Below are 17227 nucleotides of genomic sequence, written 5' to 3'. Positions count from 1 at the left end.
GAAGGTAGCTAATATAACACCAATGTTTAAAAAGACCTCCAGAGGCAATCCTGGCAATTACAGGCCGTAAACTTAACTTCAGTATCTAAGCAAAGTGGTTAAACCTATAGTAAAGAACAGAATTATCAGATGAACATATGTGAACATGATATGTTGGGGAAGAGTCAACATGGCTTTTGTAAAGGAAAATCATGCCTCATCAATCTATTAGAATTCTTTAAGGGTATCAGCAACCATGCAGATAATGGTGATGCAGGTGATGTAGTGTTCTTGGATTTTTAGAAAGCCTATGGACAAAGTCCCTCACCACATGCTCTTAAGGAAACTAAGTAGTCATTGCATAACAGGGAAGGTCCTCATATGGATCAATAACTGGTTAAAAGTGCCATCAGATTTTTCGTGACCACAGATTACACATCTGTGAATAGTTTTTCATGACCAGGGTTTTGGAACAAATGAACACTGACCCCAAAGAATCTACACCTTAACTATATGCTGAGAACAGGGCATAAAAGAGGACTTTGGAAATAATTTGGTAAATATCCAGACAGTGCAGATATGTCTAATCAAGTTGATAGCTACTTCAGTGTCGAGCTGATAGGTTAAATTAATCCATGGTGTTACTCAAGTGAAGCCTCAGGGGTTATTCTAGAGATCAATTTTGTTCTTCATGTGTTTAATTAAAAAAACTCTCAGTAATCTAGGATACCTCAAAGTAGAAAATTAGACCTCCCAGCATGGTGTAAAGTTCCGCGCCTCCCATCCCCCCAGCACTGTACTTTAAATAAGAAACACAATGTTTCATCATAGCTAGTTGAAATATGTTTTTTATTTTCCCCAGAAAATGATCGTTTTTTGCATTTTTTTTCCACATAATTTTTCAGCAATTCATTGGGGGGAAAAAACCCACCCAAACACAGGTGGAAATGTTTTGTTTCCATGACAATGCCCAGCTGCAAATTCTGAAATAGAGTCATAGAGTGCAAGGCCAGAAGGAACCACCAGATCATCCAGTCTGACCACCTGTCTAGCACAGGCCACCAACAACAACTAGCACCCACACACTAAGCCCAACAACTGAAATTAGAGCAATGTGTTGAAGCTCACAGGAGACTGCCTGTGGCAAATCATAGTCTAGAGAATAGGAGGGACCGAGGTGCACCAGTGCCAGAGGCCCCTGCAGTGTCAGGGAAATGATTAAGTGAGATAAACCCAGATAATCCTGGCAAGTGACCCGCATCCCCATGCTGCAGAGGAAGGTGGAACACACACACACACAGGTTGCTGCCAATCTGATCTAGGGCAAAACGCTGACAAAATTGGAGATTTTTCAAGAAAACTTTCATGTTATGAAAAACCTGTTTTGGGGAGGAAGAAAAATTCTGCCCAAAAGTTTATGATCAGCTCTTAGTTTTGTAGATATAAATACCTTAAATTTGGCAAATAACGTATAACGATCAACAATGTTTGGTTTCTTAAAGTAGCAGCTGGGACAAAACACTCCTAGAGGTGTAATTCAATATTTGCTAACAAATGAAACTCTCTCTAGATGTGAACACCTTACAGATATGACTGGGAAGTAAAAATGGGAATACCCTGAGCTTGCTTTAGTCTAGATAGGCTAAAACAAAGGGAAGCGTGGTCATTACTGCAACTAGAATAAAAATATATGTCAAAATGCTCACATTCAGTTGTGAGATAAGATATTTATTCTTACAAAGCAAACATTTATTTTTCTCTCTTCTAATATTTTTCTAACAACTTCCCAAACAGAAAGCACACAAAGGCCACATTTTCTAATGTACTCTGTAAAATGAAGCCCTCAGTTTTGGATGGGAAACTTTTTTTCGTACGTGCAGCCTCTTGTGTGCAAAAAACAAGTCAGATGCTTTATACACTTGCTACCCTGTTTGCACACACACATTCTATTTTTTTTTACACACTACTTGTGAAACATTGTCTATGCAACATTTGGCACATGCAGTTTTACAGGGTGGGTTTTAAACAGTGCTAGAGTTTTGCATTGAAAGTTTCAGAGGCCAGATAGAATCCTCTTTGAACACTTAATCCAATGTATCCTTGGGCAGTGAGAGAGAGAGAGAGAGAGAGATGGAAGAAATGGTTTTAGACACATGGTGGATGTGCCTCGTGATAAATTCTAGCTGTCTGTTGTCTCAGTGTATAGCTAGAGCAATCCAGACAAGTTTCTTTTTCATTTTTGATCTCTACAGGATTAGCCTAATTAGAATTCAACATGACTCAGTGTTCACCACTGCCAGGTAACCAAACAAGATCATGGTCTGAAATGATCATTGATGGTGGGAATGCTGGTTGTTATATGCTTGGTTTGTCCTCTAAGGTGAGGAATGCCCAGAAAAATTTGGAGCAACTATGCTATTGGAGATGCCTAGAAATATATCTAGTTACAGGCCAAATCCTGCTCTCTGCATACATACACTGGGGTGGTCAGTGGGGGTAACAAGTATGAGGAGAGAGTTTTGCCCAGTATTTCTGTGATATACGGTGAGGTCCAAAGTCTGCTCTAAATTACTCTGAGGTGAATGGAGATGCACTCGTGTTTCTGAGAGCAGAGTTTGACCCTATATCTATGCAGCATTCTTAACAGCACTATTTGTGATCTAGTGGGATTGTATTTGACTGTACACAGGGCTTTCTTGAGCTAACTGCTGAATTACCTTGTTCAGTGTCACAAGACATCGTGAAATGTCACACACCATAATCACTCTGCTCACTGCAATTAGCCGATGGCTTTTATATCACAATACTTTCTGCCATGTCATGAGCTCAGTATTGTGATGGTGGTGTTATGCCCCTTCCTGTAAAAGACAGAAGCGTGAGAGTGAGTGTGTGTGTGTGTTGGTGGGCTACGACATTTAGGTAGAAAGTAGACAACTGAAAGATACAGTAGGCAACTAATGTACAATGACTGAATCTTGAGAAGCACACTCGATATGGCTGTAGACTTTGTGGACCTGAACCAGCTTCCACTGATGCCAATAGTAGAAGGCCTGGGCTGCCTTAACTTTCCATGATCAGTCAATCCATCGCTTCCCGCTTGTCAGTCCCAGGCAGGTCGCAGTGGACTGTGCTTTGCCCAGTTATTGTAGATCATTGATATTTCTCCAGTTATTTTTCTCAACCTGTGAGGCTCGGTCTTGTATTTGTTTTCCTTTCATGCCATCTTCCCTCACTCCATTCTCTTCCCAGCACTTTCCTAGTACAGTCTATCTTGCTGTTTAATGCTACCACCTCCTTTCTAGCCAGTTGCTGAGAGAGGCCATTAGTTAAAAATACATCATCCTTCAGCTTCGAACTTGAAGTCCACTCGCTAAGCATTTGATACAGTTTTAATAAATGAGGAGAGAGGGGAAAAACACAGCGGAGGAATGAAAATGGTCTCCTGGGAGCAGACGGGTTTTTTTCCCATAAGAATTTTATTGTAACACAGAGTAAACAGAAGGTTCTTGCATTTAGAAGAATGTATTTGATCGCTTGGTGGTGAAATGTGGTTTGTGCTGACGACGCAGAACTCTGTGTGGCAGAGGGAACTTGATTGTCGAATCATGGAATTGCTTGACTGCAGGTCTACGGCACTTGCTAGCAGCAATCTCCTCAACCTTCATGATCTGAATAGAGTAAGCATGGGCACGATGGCAGGCACCCATATCACGGTAGCACTGTGTAACAGTACCAGCACTTGTCAAGTCCCTGTATTCCCTGTACATGTTGCGGGGTCCACTACGAGAATCATAGCGTAGCCAGATACCAAAGTTTTTCACCCGGAAAGGGGACTTTTCAAATACCTGTCTACAGTACACAATTTCTCCAGAAGACTTCTTCAGCTTCTTCAGCTGAGACACAAAGTACCAGAAACGGGACTTGGCAACAACATGATTAGGAGCAAAGATAGGCATCCGATAGAGGGGTGGTGTTGGACATTTAGGAGTAGGAAGGCATTGCCCAACAACTTTGTACTCCCTCAGTCAGAAAGTTATGACTGCATTCTAATTCTGGTAGTTAATGATTGTTCCTACCCATATCAGTCCCATCCGTCAACTGACTCTTTGAAAAGTGCTACCTATGTTCTAGTAAAGATGTATAAAGCGGCAGGGATTAAATAGCACAAACAATAAATTCAGGTCCTGACACAATTACCTCATTTAAGGCCCCTCTGCAAATATTGACTGTTTCTCACTAACTTTTAAAGTACATTGGTGACAAGGGAAGCTTATTCTTTTCACTTTATGGTATGAAATCCCAACCCCATTCAAGTTGATGGGAATTTTGCTGTTGACTTCGGAGGGGCCAGTATTTCACCTACATTTTCAAAGTGTTTTTCAGACATCTGCTACCATAGGAGCAGATTGTGGCTGGCTCTTCCATGAGTTTGCTGGGTGTAGAGGATCCAGGGGGCCTGGCCTACCTGGTATGTTGGCCGCATATGAGTCCGCTATAATTTCAGTCCCTGCACTCCAGGAAGTTCTGAGACTGCTCCCTCTCTACCCCCTCTGGATAGCAGAGCATCCCAAAGCGGGAGTGGAGAAGGCAGAGCCATGGGCAAAATTCACATCAGATGCTGGTGCATGTACCAGGCACATCATCTGAATGGTAACATTTCAAAGGAAGTCTGCTGGTGCACTCCACTGCAGCACTGAAATTGAAGTGCAATCCAGCAATGAAGGTGATAGGATAATCCTAGACCTGTAGGGCTGGAAGGGAGCCTGGAGAGGTCGTCTCGTCCTATCTAAAGGAGCTGACTTTCAGTGCCAGGGGCTCTGCTTCAGATGCCAGTTTGGGACCTTGCATAAAGGTCTGTCTCATCTTTGTGCTGTATTATCCTTAGTCACAGGGCTACATTATGCCTCTCCTACTGTACCCTTTTCCATGTAGTGGCCACTTAGCCTTGAAGTATCCACCTGCAGTATTAGTCAGAGACACATGAACATGGGCTGATTGTCTGGGTACCAGCCAGGAGCGGTGGAAGTACCTTAAAAGTGGCGGGGGGCACAGGTGCCCGAGCCGCTGCCCCTTTCCCCCGAGCCGCCGCCCCTTACCCCAAGGCCCTGCACCCATGCTGCCTCTTCCTCCCCCCAAACCTCCCCCCCCCCAGCTTTCTCCTCTCCTCTCCACTCCCTCCCCCGCCACGCACCCTTATGGCCAGTAAACAGTGTGGGGGTATAGCCCTCCCACTTTTAAAAGTTGGGGGACCATGGCCCCCTGGCCACTCCTGTTCCGGAGCCCCTGGTACCAGCACTACCAGGTGGGTGTATTTTTGTGTGTTACATTTCCAAAAGGAGGGGCACTAAGATAGGGCAGTTGCTTCTGTCTTGGAGCCCTCATGTTGATACCTGGTATTCCACATTCCTATTTCCAGCCCCTCAGTCTGGCTTTTGTACATCCATGTGCAGAACAGGATTCCCTAACTCATGCATGAAACTTAAATTGCGTTTCTCATGGTGAAATCATCCCGGCCCTTCCATTCCACAGCAGTACTTGGAGGGCATGATGCTACAGCTTGAAAAGTAACCCCACAGTCATTTACAACATCACCCCACGGAGTACACAGTACTTTGCATGTCTTCAAAAGATGGTGGTAACTCAGCACGAGGAGCTGCCTACCAGTAGGGTGGCTAGTGGCTAGTTTAGGGTTGTGACAACGGGTAAAGAATTATTCTGATTCTTCATCTCTTATTACTTTAGCAATGGAACATTCCACTTAGACACTGAGACTATCTGGGAGTTCATATGTTTCTTCCCTGTAGCATAAGTTTGGCTGCCAAATAAAAGTTGGTACCAATTCAAAGATTAAGTCTTCAGTAGATCACAATTCAATATTGTTATGTGTACAATAAGACTGACTATTGGAGCATTATATTCATATTTCTCCCTAGCTTTTGTGTGTGTGTGTTCAAAGAACACAATGAGATGAGAGGTTTTCCCTGCAGTGCCATAAAGCTGCTTGGTTAAACCGAGACCTTTGGATATATTTTTTTTAATTCTTTGGTTTGCAAGTGACTGGCTCTCAGGAAAGCAAGGAACTGATAGTGCTTATTAGACCTAGACACAGTGTGGAGGCCAGGTCAGGGAGAGATTGATGGGCAACTAAGTCACCTGGTCTGTGATCAGCTGAGGAGGCTGATCCAGGAGAACTGGACAGAAGAACAGGAAAGTTGTAAAAGGAGCTGCTCTGCTTTAGGTCTTCGGACATTTTCACCAAGTCAGAGGGCAGCTGCTGCAGAAGCCTGATGAAGCAGAGAGTACCCTACCTGCTGAACTCAGATAGGGGCATTGTTCAGGAGATTTGTTTTCTTAATGATCTGTATTCTCTGTGCTTTATCTCCTAAATAAAGAGCAATGGTGTTTTAGAATCCTGTGCAAAGGCACTGGGTAAGTGTGTGTATGTTTTTGTTACACCTACCATGTGCCATTGAAGGGTTAACCTGTGGACCCAGTGACTGGAGTTCTGGGACAGGATGGGGTTAAACTATGGGGAAAGCTGAGGGTTCAGCACTAGATTGCAGGGTCTACGCTCCCAGGAGGTGGGTGCTAGATAGAGAATCTGTATCCTAACAGCATGCTTAGGGACCCCATGAGAAGGTCAGTCCCTGGACTCTGTTCAGACTCCGGAGGCTTAAAGCACTTAGGATCCAGTGGTTGGTTCCCTCACAGCAGCCTGGTGAGTGCCCAAGAGGGGGCATATACATCTCCCAATTAACCTCAGCACTGACCTGCAATAGACATATTGTTCTAGTTGGCCCCCTTCATGCCCCACCCTCTTCCCTGAATAGAAGCTACTTAATTATTATTTGTATCACTTTAGCGCCTAGAGGCCACAACTGAGATTGCGACTGTGTTGTGCTAGGTGCTGTACAAACACCTACCATAGTAAAGGCAGTCCTAGCCCCAGTCTACACAGACAATACAAACACAGGGTAGGAGGGAAAACAGAGGCACAGAAAGGGGAAGGGACTTGCCTAAGGTCCCAGCTCCGCCACTGCTGCGTGACTAAAATGTCCTGAGTCTGAGTCCAGTGGCCTGTCCACTGGACCACGCTGCCTTTCAGATGTGCTGTGGCTTTGGATTTATGGACATACAGAGACTAGGCTGCTCAAGGCTAGCCCCCAGTTCTAAGTCAGACCTGAAGAGGCTCATGCCCTAACCCAGAGGATCTTGCAAGGTTAGGATTTTAAGCTTGGAATGAGGACCAGTAAAGTTTGTGCCGTACCATCTCTCCCTCTTCTCAGAATTATTTTCCCCAGCAGTGGGTTCGCATGGTGCCACTTTCCTGCTCTCGTTACTGAACTCTGGCGTCAGAATTTTAATTCTTCCCCTCTCCTGTGAAAGACAAAGAGAAGCCACTCAGTGTGCTGCTGACCTTTTCACTTGTATTCCAGTGCGATTTGCCAGCTGAATCCTTTCTCCCCACTTGCAACCTCAGTAACCTGAGCAAAAGGGTGGATGGCAAAATGAAATACCCAAGGCTGAAAAAGCTGAATTATATGGGCCAAAGGGGCTCCCTGCAGAACTCAGAAGTCGCCAGTGGGATCACACCAGAGCTGGTGCTGAGGTGCTACCATTGAATTCCCTGTGGGCAGAAAGAGAGGAATTTGGTGCTACGTTCGTCAGTTTATTCAAAAGCTCCTAGGTTGGGCTGAAGGAATGAAATTATGATGGGTCATTCCTGCATCGGCCAAGAATAAGAAACAGTATCTGTGTATGATATTCTGGTTACAGTTTGGGTAATTATATAGGGTCTTCCTTCTGTGTGTCTCCAAGCATCTTGCCTGAATTCCTGTCCTGAAAGGGCTTCCTGACTAGGTGGGTACGCTGGTGATTGCTCTAAAGCCGTGGTTTTCAAACTTTCTGAGTTACAATTTTTGGTTGTCTCTCTCCCTCTCCCCTCCCCCATTCTCACCTCTCTGCTGAGAGAAAAGGAGGACTTGTGGCACCTTAGAGACTAACCAATTTATTTGAGCATAAGCTTTCGTGAGCTACAGCTCACTTCATCGGATGCATACTGTGGAAAGTACAGAAGATCTTTTTATACACACAAACCATGAAAAAATGGGTGTTTACCACTACAAAAGGTTTTCTCTCCCCCCACCCACCCCACTCTCCTGCTGGTAATAGCTTATCTAAAGTGATCACTCTCCTTACAATGTGTATGATAATCAAGTTGGGCCATTTCCAGCACAAATCCAGGTTTTCTCCCCCGCCCCCCCAAACCCACTCTCCTGTTGGTAATAGCTTATCTAAAGTGATCACTCTCCTTACAATGTGTATGATAATCAAGGTGGGCCATCTCCAGCACAAATCCAGGGTTTAACAAGAACGTCTGAGGTGAGTCAGGGGGCATAGGTGGTGCTCCCTCCCCGAGCCCTGCCATATGGGGCTGGCCCAAGCTCCCTTAGGGGAGCGCGGCCCACGGTTTGCAAACCTCCGCTCTAAAGTGTATGGCTGTGCTCCATTTCCCTCGCTGTGGCCCCTGAACTATGGGCTGGGAGGGAGGTTGGAGTTAAGACCCACTACAGCAGCTCTGTGCTACTGAAGGGTTCCTCTAGACCAGAAGTTCTCACCCTTTTTCTTTCTGAGCGCCCCCTCACCCCCCGCCAACATGCTATAAAAACTCCAGGGCCCACCTGTGCCCCAACAACTGGTTTTCTGCATATAAAAGCCAGGGCCGGCATTAGAGGGTAGCCAGCAGGGCCAGGGCCCCACGCTACAGAGGGCCCTGCAAAGCTAAATTGCTCAGGCTTTCGCTTCAGCCCCAGGTGGCGGGGTCTGGCTTTCTGCCCTGGGCCCCAGCATGTCTTGGCGGACCCCTGGAAACCTGCTTGTGGCTCCCCAGGAGGCCCTGGACCCCTGGTTGAGAACCACTGCTCTACACTGTGGGGAATTCCCCACCGGTCAGATCTGCCAGCTTTGTGCTGGGAGACCTGCCCAAAGCTGCCCTAGTGACTCAGAGAATCTGGCCTTTTAGTTTCATGTGCCCAGCCACCAGAGCACTCCCGAAAATCTGTATCTAGCTATCTCCAATGTGTATTTAAAATATGCACAGCAGCCGTGGAATGCATCCGATGAAGTGAGCTGTAGCTCACGAAAGCTTATGCTCAGATAAATTGGTTAGTCTCTAAGGTGCCGCAAGTCCTCCTGTTCTTTATGCAATTATTGAAGCTCATTACAGTGAGAATGAAAATACGCATTTTTCAGAATTATGTTATTTGCAATACTAATCTTGTTTTAGAATGCATGTTGAGCAATTGAATCCCTAGTAACTCACAAGAAAACATACTGACTCACGATAGGCTGATATGTTACTGTATTTTATTATGTAGTTGACCAGCGTGACAGCAGCTTTTTCTCCTATTGAAAATAGGAACGCATACATTTTGTTCTTACTATTTTTACCATGAGAAATAAGGAAGCTTTTCATAATGAAATCCAGCAATTCATTTGTATCCTGTTGCACATAGTAACAGCTCTTGGGTATGGAAGGGTGGGGAGATAGATGAATGGTCAGACCAAAATCTAGTGAGTATTTCACTGATTATTTACTCATTCTGAGCAACTTCATTGTTAAGAGCAGCAGCTGGACCTTAGTTCCCTATGCAAAGAGCCAAGTTATGCAACTGCACAGAGTAGCAATGCAGCAGGGATAGATTGGGACTACATGATTTCTGTGTAGACAAGCATAACATACAGTCAAGCAATATACACTTGTGGATAGCACTTTAATCACAATATTCTTTGAACCGATATAGGTGAATAATACATGAGCTGACACCACTTTATAGCCAAATAGTTACTCTACAGTCATCTACCCTCAATGCATAATAGCAAACAAACCACAAAACTTTAGACTCTGCCCTCTTGTGGAAACAAGCCAAAGTGGACGGAGTGTCGCAGAATATACAGATAGCTGTAATGCTTTTTATTTATTTTTTGTTTTTTCTAGCAGCCACAGTGCTGTAGTTGCAGGCTGAAGCCAGGCTGCTTTGACTATAATTTAGAGGTATGGAAAGAAAAGAAAAACAAAACGTTCTGAGTGGGCCGATTCCTCCCATTTGGGTCATTCCCTATTATGCAGAAGCACTTCTGAGTTTTAACAACCAGCCTTCAAAGCGGAGATTTAAGGCCCAACAACATGATGTGACTGACTTAGTCTAGTAACAGGAACACTAGACACTGTCTTGATAAGAGTAGAAAGCTCATGGTGGTAATTACTGTTTTTCAAAAAAGCTTCGTGTAGGAAAATAGATTGCGCCAACTGGAAAACCTGCTGTTTCTATCACAAAACCAAGTTTGTCTGGGATAGGGCAGAAAAAGGATCAAGAAGTAAGACCCAGGTGTAGACATTAAGGGCAGAAGGGTGACAGGAGAATAGATACATAGGTATCTTGTTTGTGCTGGGTTCTAACCAGCTAGACCTTGCCCGTGCCTTGCGGACTGCGTGGTTCCAACATAGGGCATGAGTGACCTTGAGGGAATTCAAAGTGCATCTCAAATGGGAAGAAAATGCGTATTCCACACTCTCCTCCTATCATGGCTCTGTTCTGAATGAATCCTTTTTGGCACCTCTGTCCTTAATTCCCTCTGTGTCTCATGAGCCCTTTGCCTCACTGGAACACAGAGGTAGAGCAGCTGAAGTCTCTGACATTTTATCCAGAACTGGTTCTTTCCTCTGCTTTATCAACCAAATATAAAGGCAGGAAATGTCGGGGAGATAAAAAAAATAAAATCAGCTGCTCCTGCTTTTCATCTTTTGTCTTCAAAGAAAAGAAAATAATTGATCTGAGGATGTAAGTATCTGCTTCTTTGAGGTGTCCCGAGGCCACACTGGCTGTATAAGCCTTTTTACTCCCCTTTAATTACTTGTAATTATGTTGTGTAACTTGTGAAGATACATACTCAGTGTGGGCGAAATGCTGCTCTTTTGCACACAGCCTGAATTAAAGGGCGTTGGACAGCTGTCCAGTACCCTCTGCCGCACTATCCACAACAAGGAGGCAGGGTACAGATTTCTGCACACTCAGGTTGTAGGCTTTATTACAACACCATGTGGTGTTTGTGGCCAGTGGATCTGCACGTAGACCAAGTCACCACGCCCCCACCGCAGTCCTTCTCGGTGCTCCCAGAGGGGGCAGTGGAGGGGCATCTGGTTCCCAGCACAGCAGAAACATACGGATCCCACCCTTCCATAGGCATAGGGAATTGGGTGCTGTCCGCTTGAAGAAGTGAAGGACCATTAGCATTTCCACTTGTCTGCATTACCCATTTCATTCCTTAGCCTCACCCCTTCCTCTACAGCTCTCATGCTGTGGTACTTCCAGAGAAAAGGACTAATTCTAGCATCCTAAACCAGACACATTTCTGTCACTCACAGATGTCTCCTGCTGGCATGGTGTTGTCAGCATACCGGCTTCCTCTAAACTAGAGTCAGACTAATATTAATGCAGCTGGAGAGCCGTTCTGTTATATATTGGAGTCACACTGAGATGCAATAGTTGGGGAAAATCCTGAAGTCTTTAGCAGGCCTCACTTGGGCAAAACTCCCATATGGAAGTCAATGTGTTTTACACAAATAAGGGCTGCAAGATTTCTAGCGGCAAATAATAATCCCCCCCCTTAAAGCAGAAAGTTTTCACTTTTTTCCTAGCTGACTCTCACTAAAACGCTGTATGTCTTTGGCTAGCCAATCAAGCTAATGGATGGATTTGTTTTAAATTCCCAATTTTCCTGCAGGGCAGCAACATCTGAATGTTGTGTGATGGCTTGCTCCATTATCCCATGAAGAGAGCCCAATGAAAGGCATTGGAGAGGTGAACATGGGTCAAGGTGCATGACGGATATCACTGCTCCCGACCAACTGAGCTCCATCAGACGCCAGGGCTATGCTCATGATGTACATTTGCAATGGCGTTCAGACCATAGGCAGGAGGAGAAATCTGGGTACAATACCAGGCAAGGCTGAACTCTTCTGAAGAGTTCCATAGCATCTACACCCAAAACAGGCAGGATTTCAGTTGTCTCTCGATTCAAAGCCCACTGAAGTTAAAGGGGATCTGTCTGTTCATTCGCGCCGATGAACTTTGGATCAGGCCCTTGCTCAGCTCTCACTTGAAAGGTTCCCACGCAGTAAATCACAGGAAACTCAATTGATTTATCTTGGAAGGATGAAGAGCTGTGTCCGCGCTGCTTAGCTTGGAACTTGTGGATTCAGAGAGTCTGCATAGTTCGATGACCACAAAGCTGCCCCCTTCGGCACTAGGATGAATGCAACGTGGACTTTGCAGTGAGGTACAGCTGAGAGGTATGAAGAGTGCTGCAGCCTTGCCAGGACTCTGGCTATTTTTCATTCTCTCTCGTGGGACTTTTCTGTGGTAGCTTCCCATTGAGAGATACCTGTGAAACCAGAGCACGGCTGGAAAAGAAGGAACAAGGCTCGGTGCTTATGTAACTCGGAGTGATGAAGCTGTAGGATCTGCCAAGGTGCAGCAGAAGCCCTTTCCATTCCTTTCTGCCCACTGTGTCAGCACAGCTCCACTTTGGTGTGGTGTGAGGTGCACACGTCCTGCCTCCCAACCAGCCTCCTTCGCTCAGACCTGGCAGCCTTCTTCACACCTCCCTGCATGTTTCTCAGCCTGTTGTGGTTTCCGAAACAAGCTGCAATGGGGACTCCAAACATTCTGTGAAAGAGCTGGATTTCCCGGAAGGACTGCTGTCTCCATTTCCCAAAGGGGCTGGAATGAGAGAGGCCTCTGCGCTCGGACCAGGATCCTGCTCGTAACAACAAGAAAATAAAACAAAACAAAAAAACCTTTTAAAAATCAATGGGAGGAAACCTGAACTTTAAAAAGCAGCACTGCAATATGTATGTTTTTAGCTCTGCATGTAGAAGGCCCAAGCAAGCTGTTTAATCCTGCAGCTGAAGCATGGAGAAGACAGACGCACAATGTTGCTTTTATTTTTCCCTTAAGCTGGATGAGTAGCACATGGTAACTAAGTCTGAATGCGTACAGCACTGCCATTCGGAATTAAGTAGCGCCTCTTAAGTCCACATGAGCTATGGGCAGGCCTTCAGAGGATGACTGGATTTTGCAGTTAATCGAGTATGCAAAAAAAGGGGGAAGCCTCCGCAGAGTAGTGGTAGAAAAAGAATGAAAAGCCAGCCTCCTTAAATCTGTCTCTAAATCCATGAACCCACATGTGCATAACTCTCAACCATAAAGAGGTAGGTATGTCTCAGCTCAGGAAACTTAGCAGTAAAGCAATAAGTGTTGAGCAGAATCAGATTTATTTTGAGAAATTATTCCTTTCCAGTAATCAAAAGAACCAAATTATAAAAGGCCTCTTCTACCCCCTCTCAAAAGCATGAAGGTTGAAACAGTATGAAAACCCCACCATTCTCCCCATCTGCCCAGGTAACCTGCCTCAGGTTTCTGTTTTCCCCCTGCTTTCTCAGGTTGGTATGATCTGAAAAGGGCCTGTAAGGTGAAGATGAGGAGACTTGCCATCAGGTGAGATTTACAGCATTACCCAGTGAAACCTGCACTACTTGAGCGAAATAAAAAAGCATTCTTTTTCCAGCCAGGCACACTAAATCCAGCCAGTTTCAGTAAATAAAGCAGAATGCTGATGAAAAATTGACTGTGGTAGTAATCTGGCTGTTCTGACAGTCAGCAAAGTCTACAATGACCCTTGAAAAATTCTTCCCTTTGATATCCTTGTGTGGCACAGCACTGTGGTCACATCTGTTACACTGGATGTTCTGCACTACGTATTGAGGGTTGCTGTAAAAATGAAACAATTCTCAAATAATCACAACAAAGACAGTATTTTTCTCTTGTGGAAATTGCCATGTGAGAAAATGCACCAATGCTAACAGACTGCTTTTCTTTTTTTAATGAAGACCTATACCCTGATCTCCCGTTAGCTCTGGAGTTTGTGACAAAATGAGCTATGAGCAAGCCTGCCAATGCACAACGCGTTGTTTAAGCTACATAGTACATAACCACATTACTAATAGCTAGAGAGCCATGTCGCTCCTATCATGTACTAGAAGACTATTAGTAATATTGTCTGAGATTTTCAAAGGTGGGATTTAGATGCCCTGTTCCCATTAAATTTAATGGAAATTACACACCCAGATTCTACCCATAATAATTTTTTTACATGCCATCCATCACACAGAGAGAATCAGTTATATGAAGGATTCTAGGTTGGAGGCTAGTTAGTTTCTGTAAGTTGTGGATTTGAAACAGACTACTTGATCCAGATCTCCTCAAACACTGGGGCAGTTTGGATCTGGATTCGATTTCAGCTATCTCTGTAACATGGGTTGGAATAGTGATGCTGGATCCAAACCTCTTTGAGCTTTGAAAGTTCTAATCCATATTCAGACTTCACGGTGCAGGCCCATCTTTAATTTTTAACATGAGAGTTAAAGTGAAAGTCAGTCGGGGGGGATGAAGTAGATGGGACAGCACCTGTGAAAGCAACCTCCCCATCTATGGAGAGTTGTGGGGTGGGGACAGAATGAAGGCCGTGAACTAAGTTTCGTGTTGCCAGGGTCCATATAGGTCACTTCTATAGTGTGCGTCTAGGTGGATTCACATTTCCAAGTTTTGAATGCACTTAATGACAAACAGCAGATATTTTTTTAAGTGTAAACAAAGCTAAAGATAACATGCTTCAGCTTTAACTGTGGCTTCCATTGTCACTTTTCGAATCTACCATGCTCTTAATATTGGTTTTTTGTTTTGGTGTTTGCACTTATTGTTGAATTTGTGATTTTTTTCGTGAGAGCTGGAACTTAGGTTTTGTTTGCTAGTGTTCTTAGATCACTGTACTTAGGGTGCTAAAGCGGCTAACAAAGCCAATACTCAGTCAATTGGCGAAGCGAAATAACCGACAAAGTGTGAAGCAGAATTCACATCAGCATTAATCCAAATTTCAGCCAATCCAGAAGCATCTGAAGTTCCTTTTTTCCAAAAAGAAAAGGAACTATGTGAAATGGGTCCCTGTCTTCAACGTATGTTTATTAAATCTTTCAGTGCCTCACTCCTCGTTCTCACAGAATCACAGAATATCAGGGTTGGAAGGGACCTCAGGAGGTCATCTAGCCCAACCCCCTGCTCAAAGCAGGACCAATCCCCAATTTTTGCCCCAGATCCCAAATGGCCCCCTCAAGGATTGAACTCACAACCCTGGGTTTAGCAGGCCAAAGCTCAAACCACTGAGCTATCCCTCCTATAAAATGGTATTTCTTCCACCCTTTGTCTTTCTTGTCTACTTAGATTGAAAGTGACATGGTAGGTTGTGAAGGGAATTCCATGCAGCAAACAAACAAAAGGGGACATTTCTTCACACAGTGCACAGTCAACCTGTGGAACTCTTTGCCAGAGGATGTTGTGAAGGCCAAGACTATAACAGGGTTCAAAAAAGAACTAGATAAGTTCATGGAGGATAGGTTCATCAATGGCAGTTACCCAGGATGGGCAGAGATGGTGACCCTAGCCTGTTTGCCAGAAGCTGGGAATGAGGACAGGGGATGGATCACTTGATGATTATCTGTTCTGTTCATTCCTTCTTAAGCACCTGGCATTGGCCACTGTCGGACGACAGGATACTGGGCTAGATGGACCTTTGGTCTGACCCAATATGGCCATTCTTATGCTGCTGTGCGGAGGCTCAAACTGGGAACCGTAGAAGTTGGCAGGAAGAGGGATTTCCCCCTTTGTCTTGTTCAATAGAAGACTTGTTGCTTGTTTGTGAAAAGTTGTTTTATTCCCGAGCCATACAAAGAGAAGTGTACATTACCCAGACAGATGAACTAATGAGCTGAACTCTGTCTGGGCCTTGTGGGGAGGAAGTGAAACATGAAGTTGCTACCCTTTCTAATCACCTACAAGCATTTTAAGGTTGAAGGAGCACAGAATTGGAACACTGTACTTCGCAGAGCTAGGGCTAACCTCAGCTGGTATTTCTCCATTGTGTCACCTTGGGAGAGAAACAATAGACTTGCACTGAATTTTGATGGCAGTTTTTGGTGGAGTATAAGAGATGGCACATAAGATCAGGAGTAGATTTAAGAATAAGAGACCAGTGGGCAAATGAACTAGATGAGGAGAAGGGTGATCCAGTAGAAAGGCCCTAGGCTAATGAAAATGTGGTCCTCTCAGATAAGACCATAAAAAAGCAAGGATATGTTTAAGATTGCATCCCCAAGGGAAGAGAGGTTAGAGTGATGCATTTGTCCTTTCTGAGGCATGGAGTCAGATTAGCTGCAGTAGTTCATCCACCATAAATGGGTGCTGTGCTCTTTTAAATATCAATGGCAGGAGAAGGGAATTGCTTGCAGCAGTTGACAATTTATGGTCTGAATTATGTGCAGTTGTTTCTTCTTCAAAATTTTATGTACACAGAATGGAAGCGTATTGCTGAGACTGCTACTACCTAGGGGTAGATTAAAATTTCGTTTTTAATACTGTTTAATAGACTGAAATGGACACTCGGTAGTAAAAAGACTTTTAGCGGGATGGTGAAGACAGTGCTTTATTCAGAAGCAATTTGCTCAGTTTAATTACAAATCCCTTCCGCATAGCCCAAGCTGTTGCTTTCCCCCCATTTCTGGTAGTTTCCCCAACTTTAAAGTTTCAAGAACGTACCATGTCACAAAGCCTTGACGGGCAAACACAGACTCAGTGTGTGAATTACCCAGAGGACTGATCTCACTTGAGACAGCTGCATCATCATTTAATGGCACTGCAGCTGGGGGGAAGGCCAAGGAAGAGGCAATGGTACCAATTTATTGATTATAACATGTGTGTAATCAAAGCTTCCCTCCTCTGCTGTATTACTGTGCGATTGACAGTGAGTGCATCATTGGAGCAGTTTATTATTGTGATCATTGTAGCAAAGGGGAAAGTGGGACACTTTGAAAATGAAGAGGGCAGAAATGTTGCATTGACCCCTAAGGGTCACATTAATGTGACCTGTTCTGAGTGTGGTAGAAAATAATTCAGGTGTGATGGGGTTAACAGCACCAAGTAGAGTCAACAGTGGTTTCATGCATGTATCATTTCAGAATGTTTCCAGCATGGGTTTGTAGCAAGGAAATCCTAGGCTGCAGTTGTTGCTCTGGGAAAAATCCTTCTTTAGTGAATGAGTTAGGGTAACTCCCAAGAGATACACACCCGCTAATTAT

The 17227-nt window shown here is 44.5% G+C and overlaps 1 protein-coding gene across 1 annotated transcript; it reads right to left on the bottom strand.

Annotated features, from left to right (window-relative positions):
* Window positions 1–3491: 3491 nt before the first annotated feature.
* LOC141992627 (large ribosomal subunit protein eL20-like) lies at window positions 3492–4181 on the bottom strand. The gene is made up of 2 exons (XM_074961968.1): window positions 4177–4181; window positions 3492–3999 (listed from the first exon to the last, which is right to left on the bottom strand). Exons 1-2 carry the CDS (start codon window positions 4179–4181, stop codon window positions 3492–3494), a joined length of 513 nt encoding a protein of 170 aa, XP_074818069.1.
* Between the last annotated feature and the right edge of the window lie 13046 nt (window positions 4182–17227).

This window comes from Natator depressus, chromosome 8 (assembly GCF_965152275.1).
Source record: "Natator depressus isolate rNatDep1 chromosome 8, rNatDep2.hap1, whole genome shotgun sequence".
NCBI lineage: Eukaryota > Metazoa > Chordata > Testudines > Cheloniidae > Natator > Natator depressus.
Note: the sequence above shows the minus strand (reverse complement) of the source record. Positions and strands in the feature narration are given on the sequence as shown.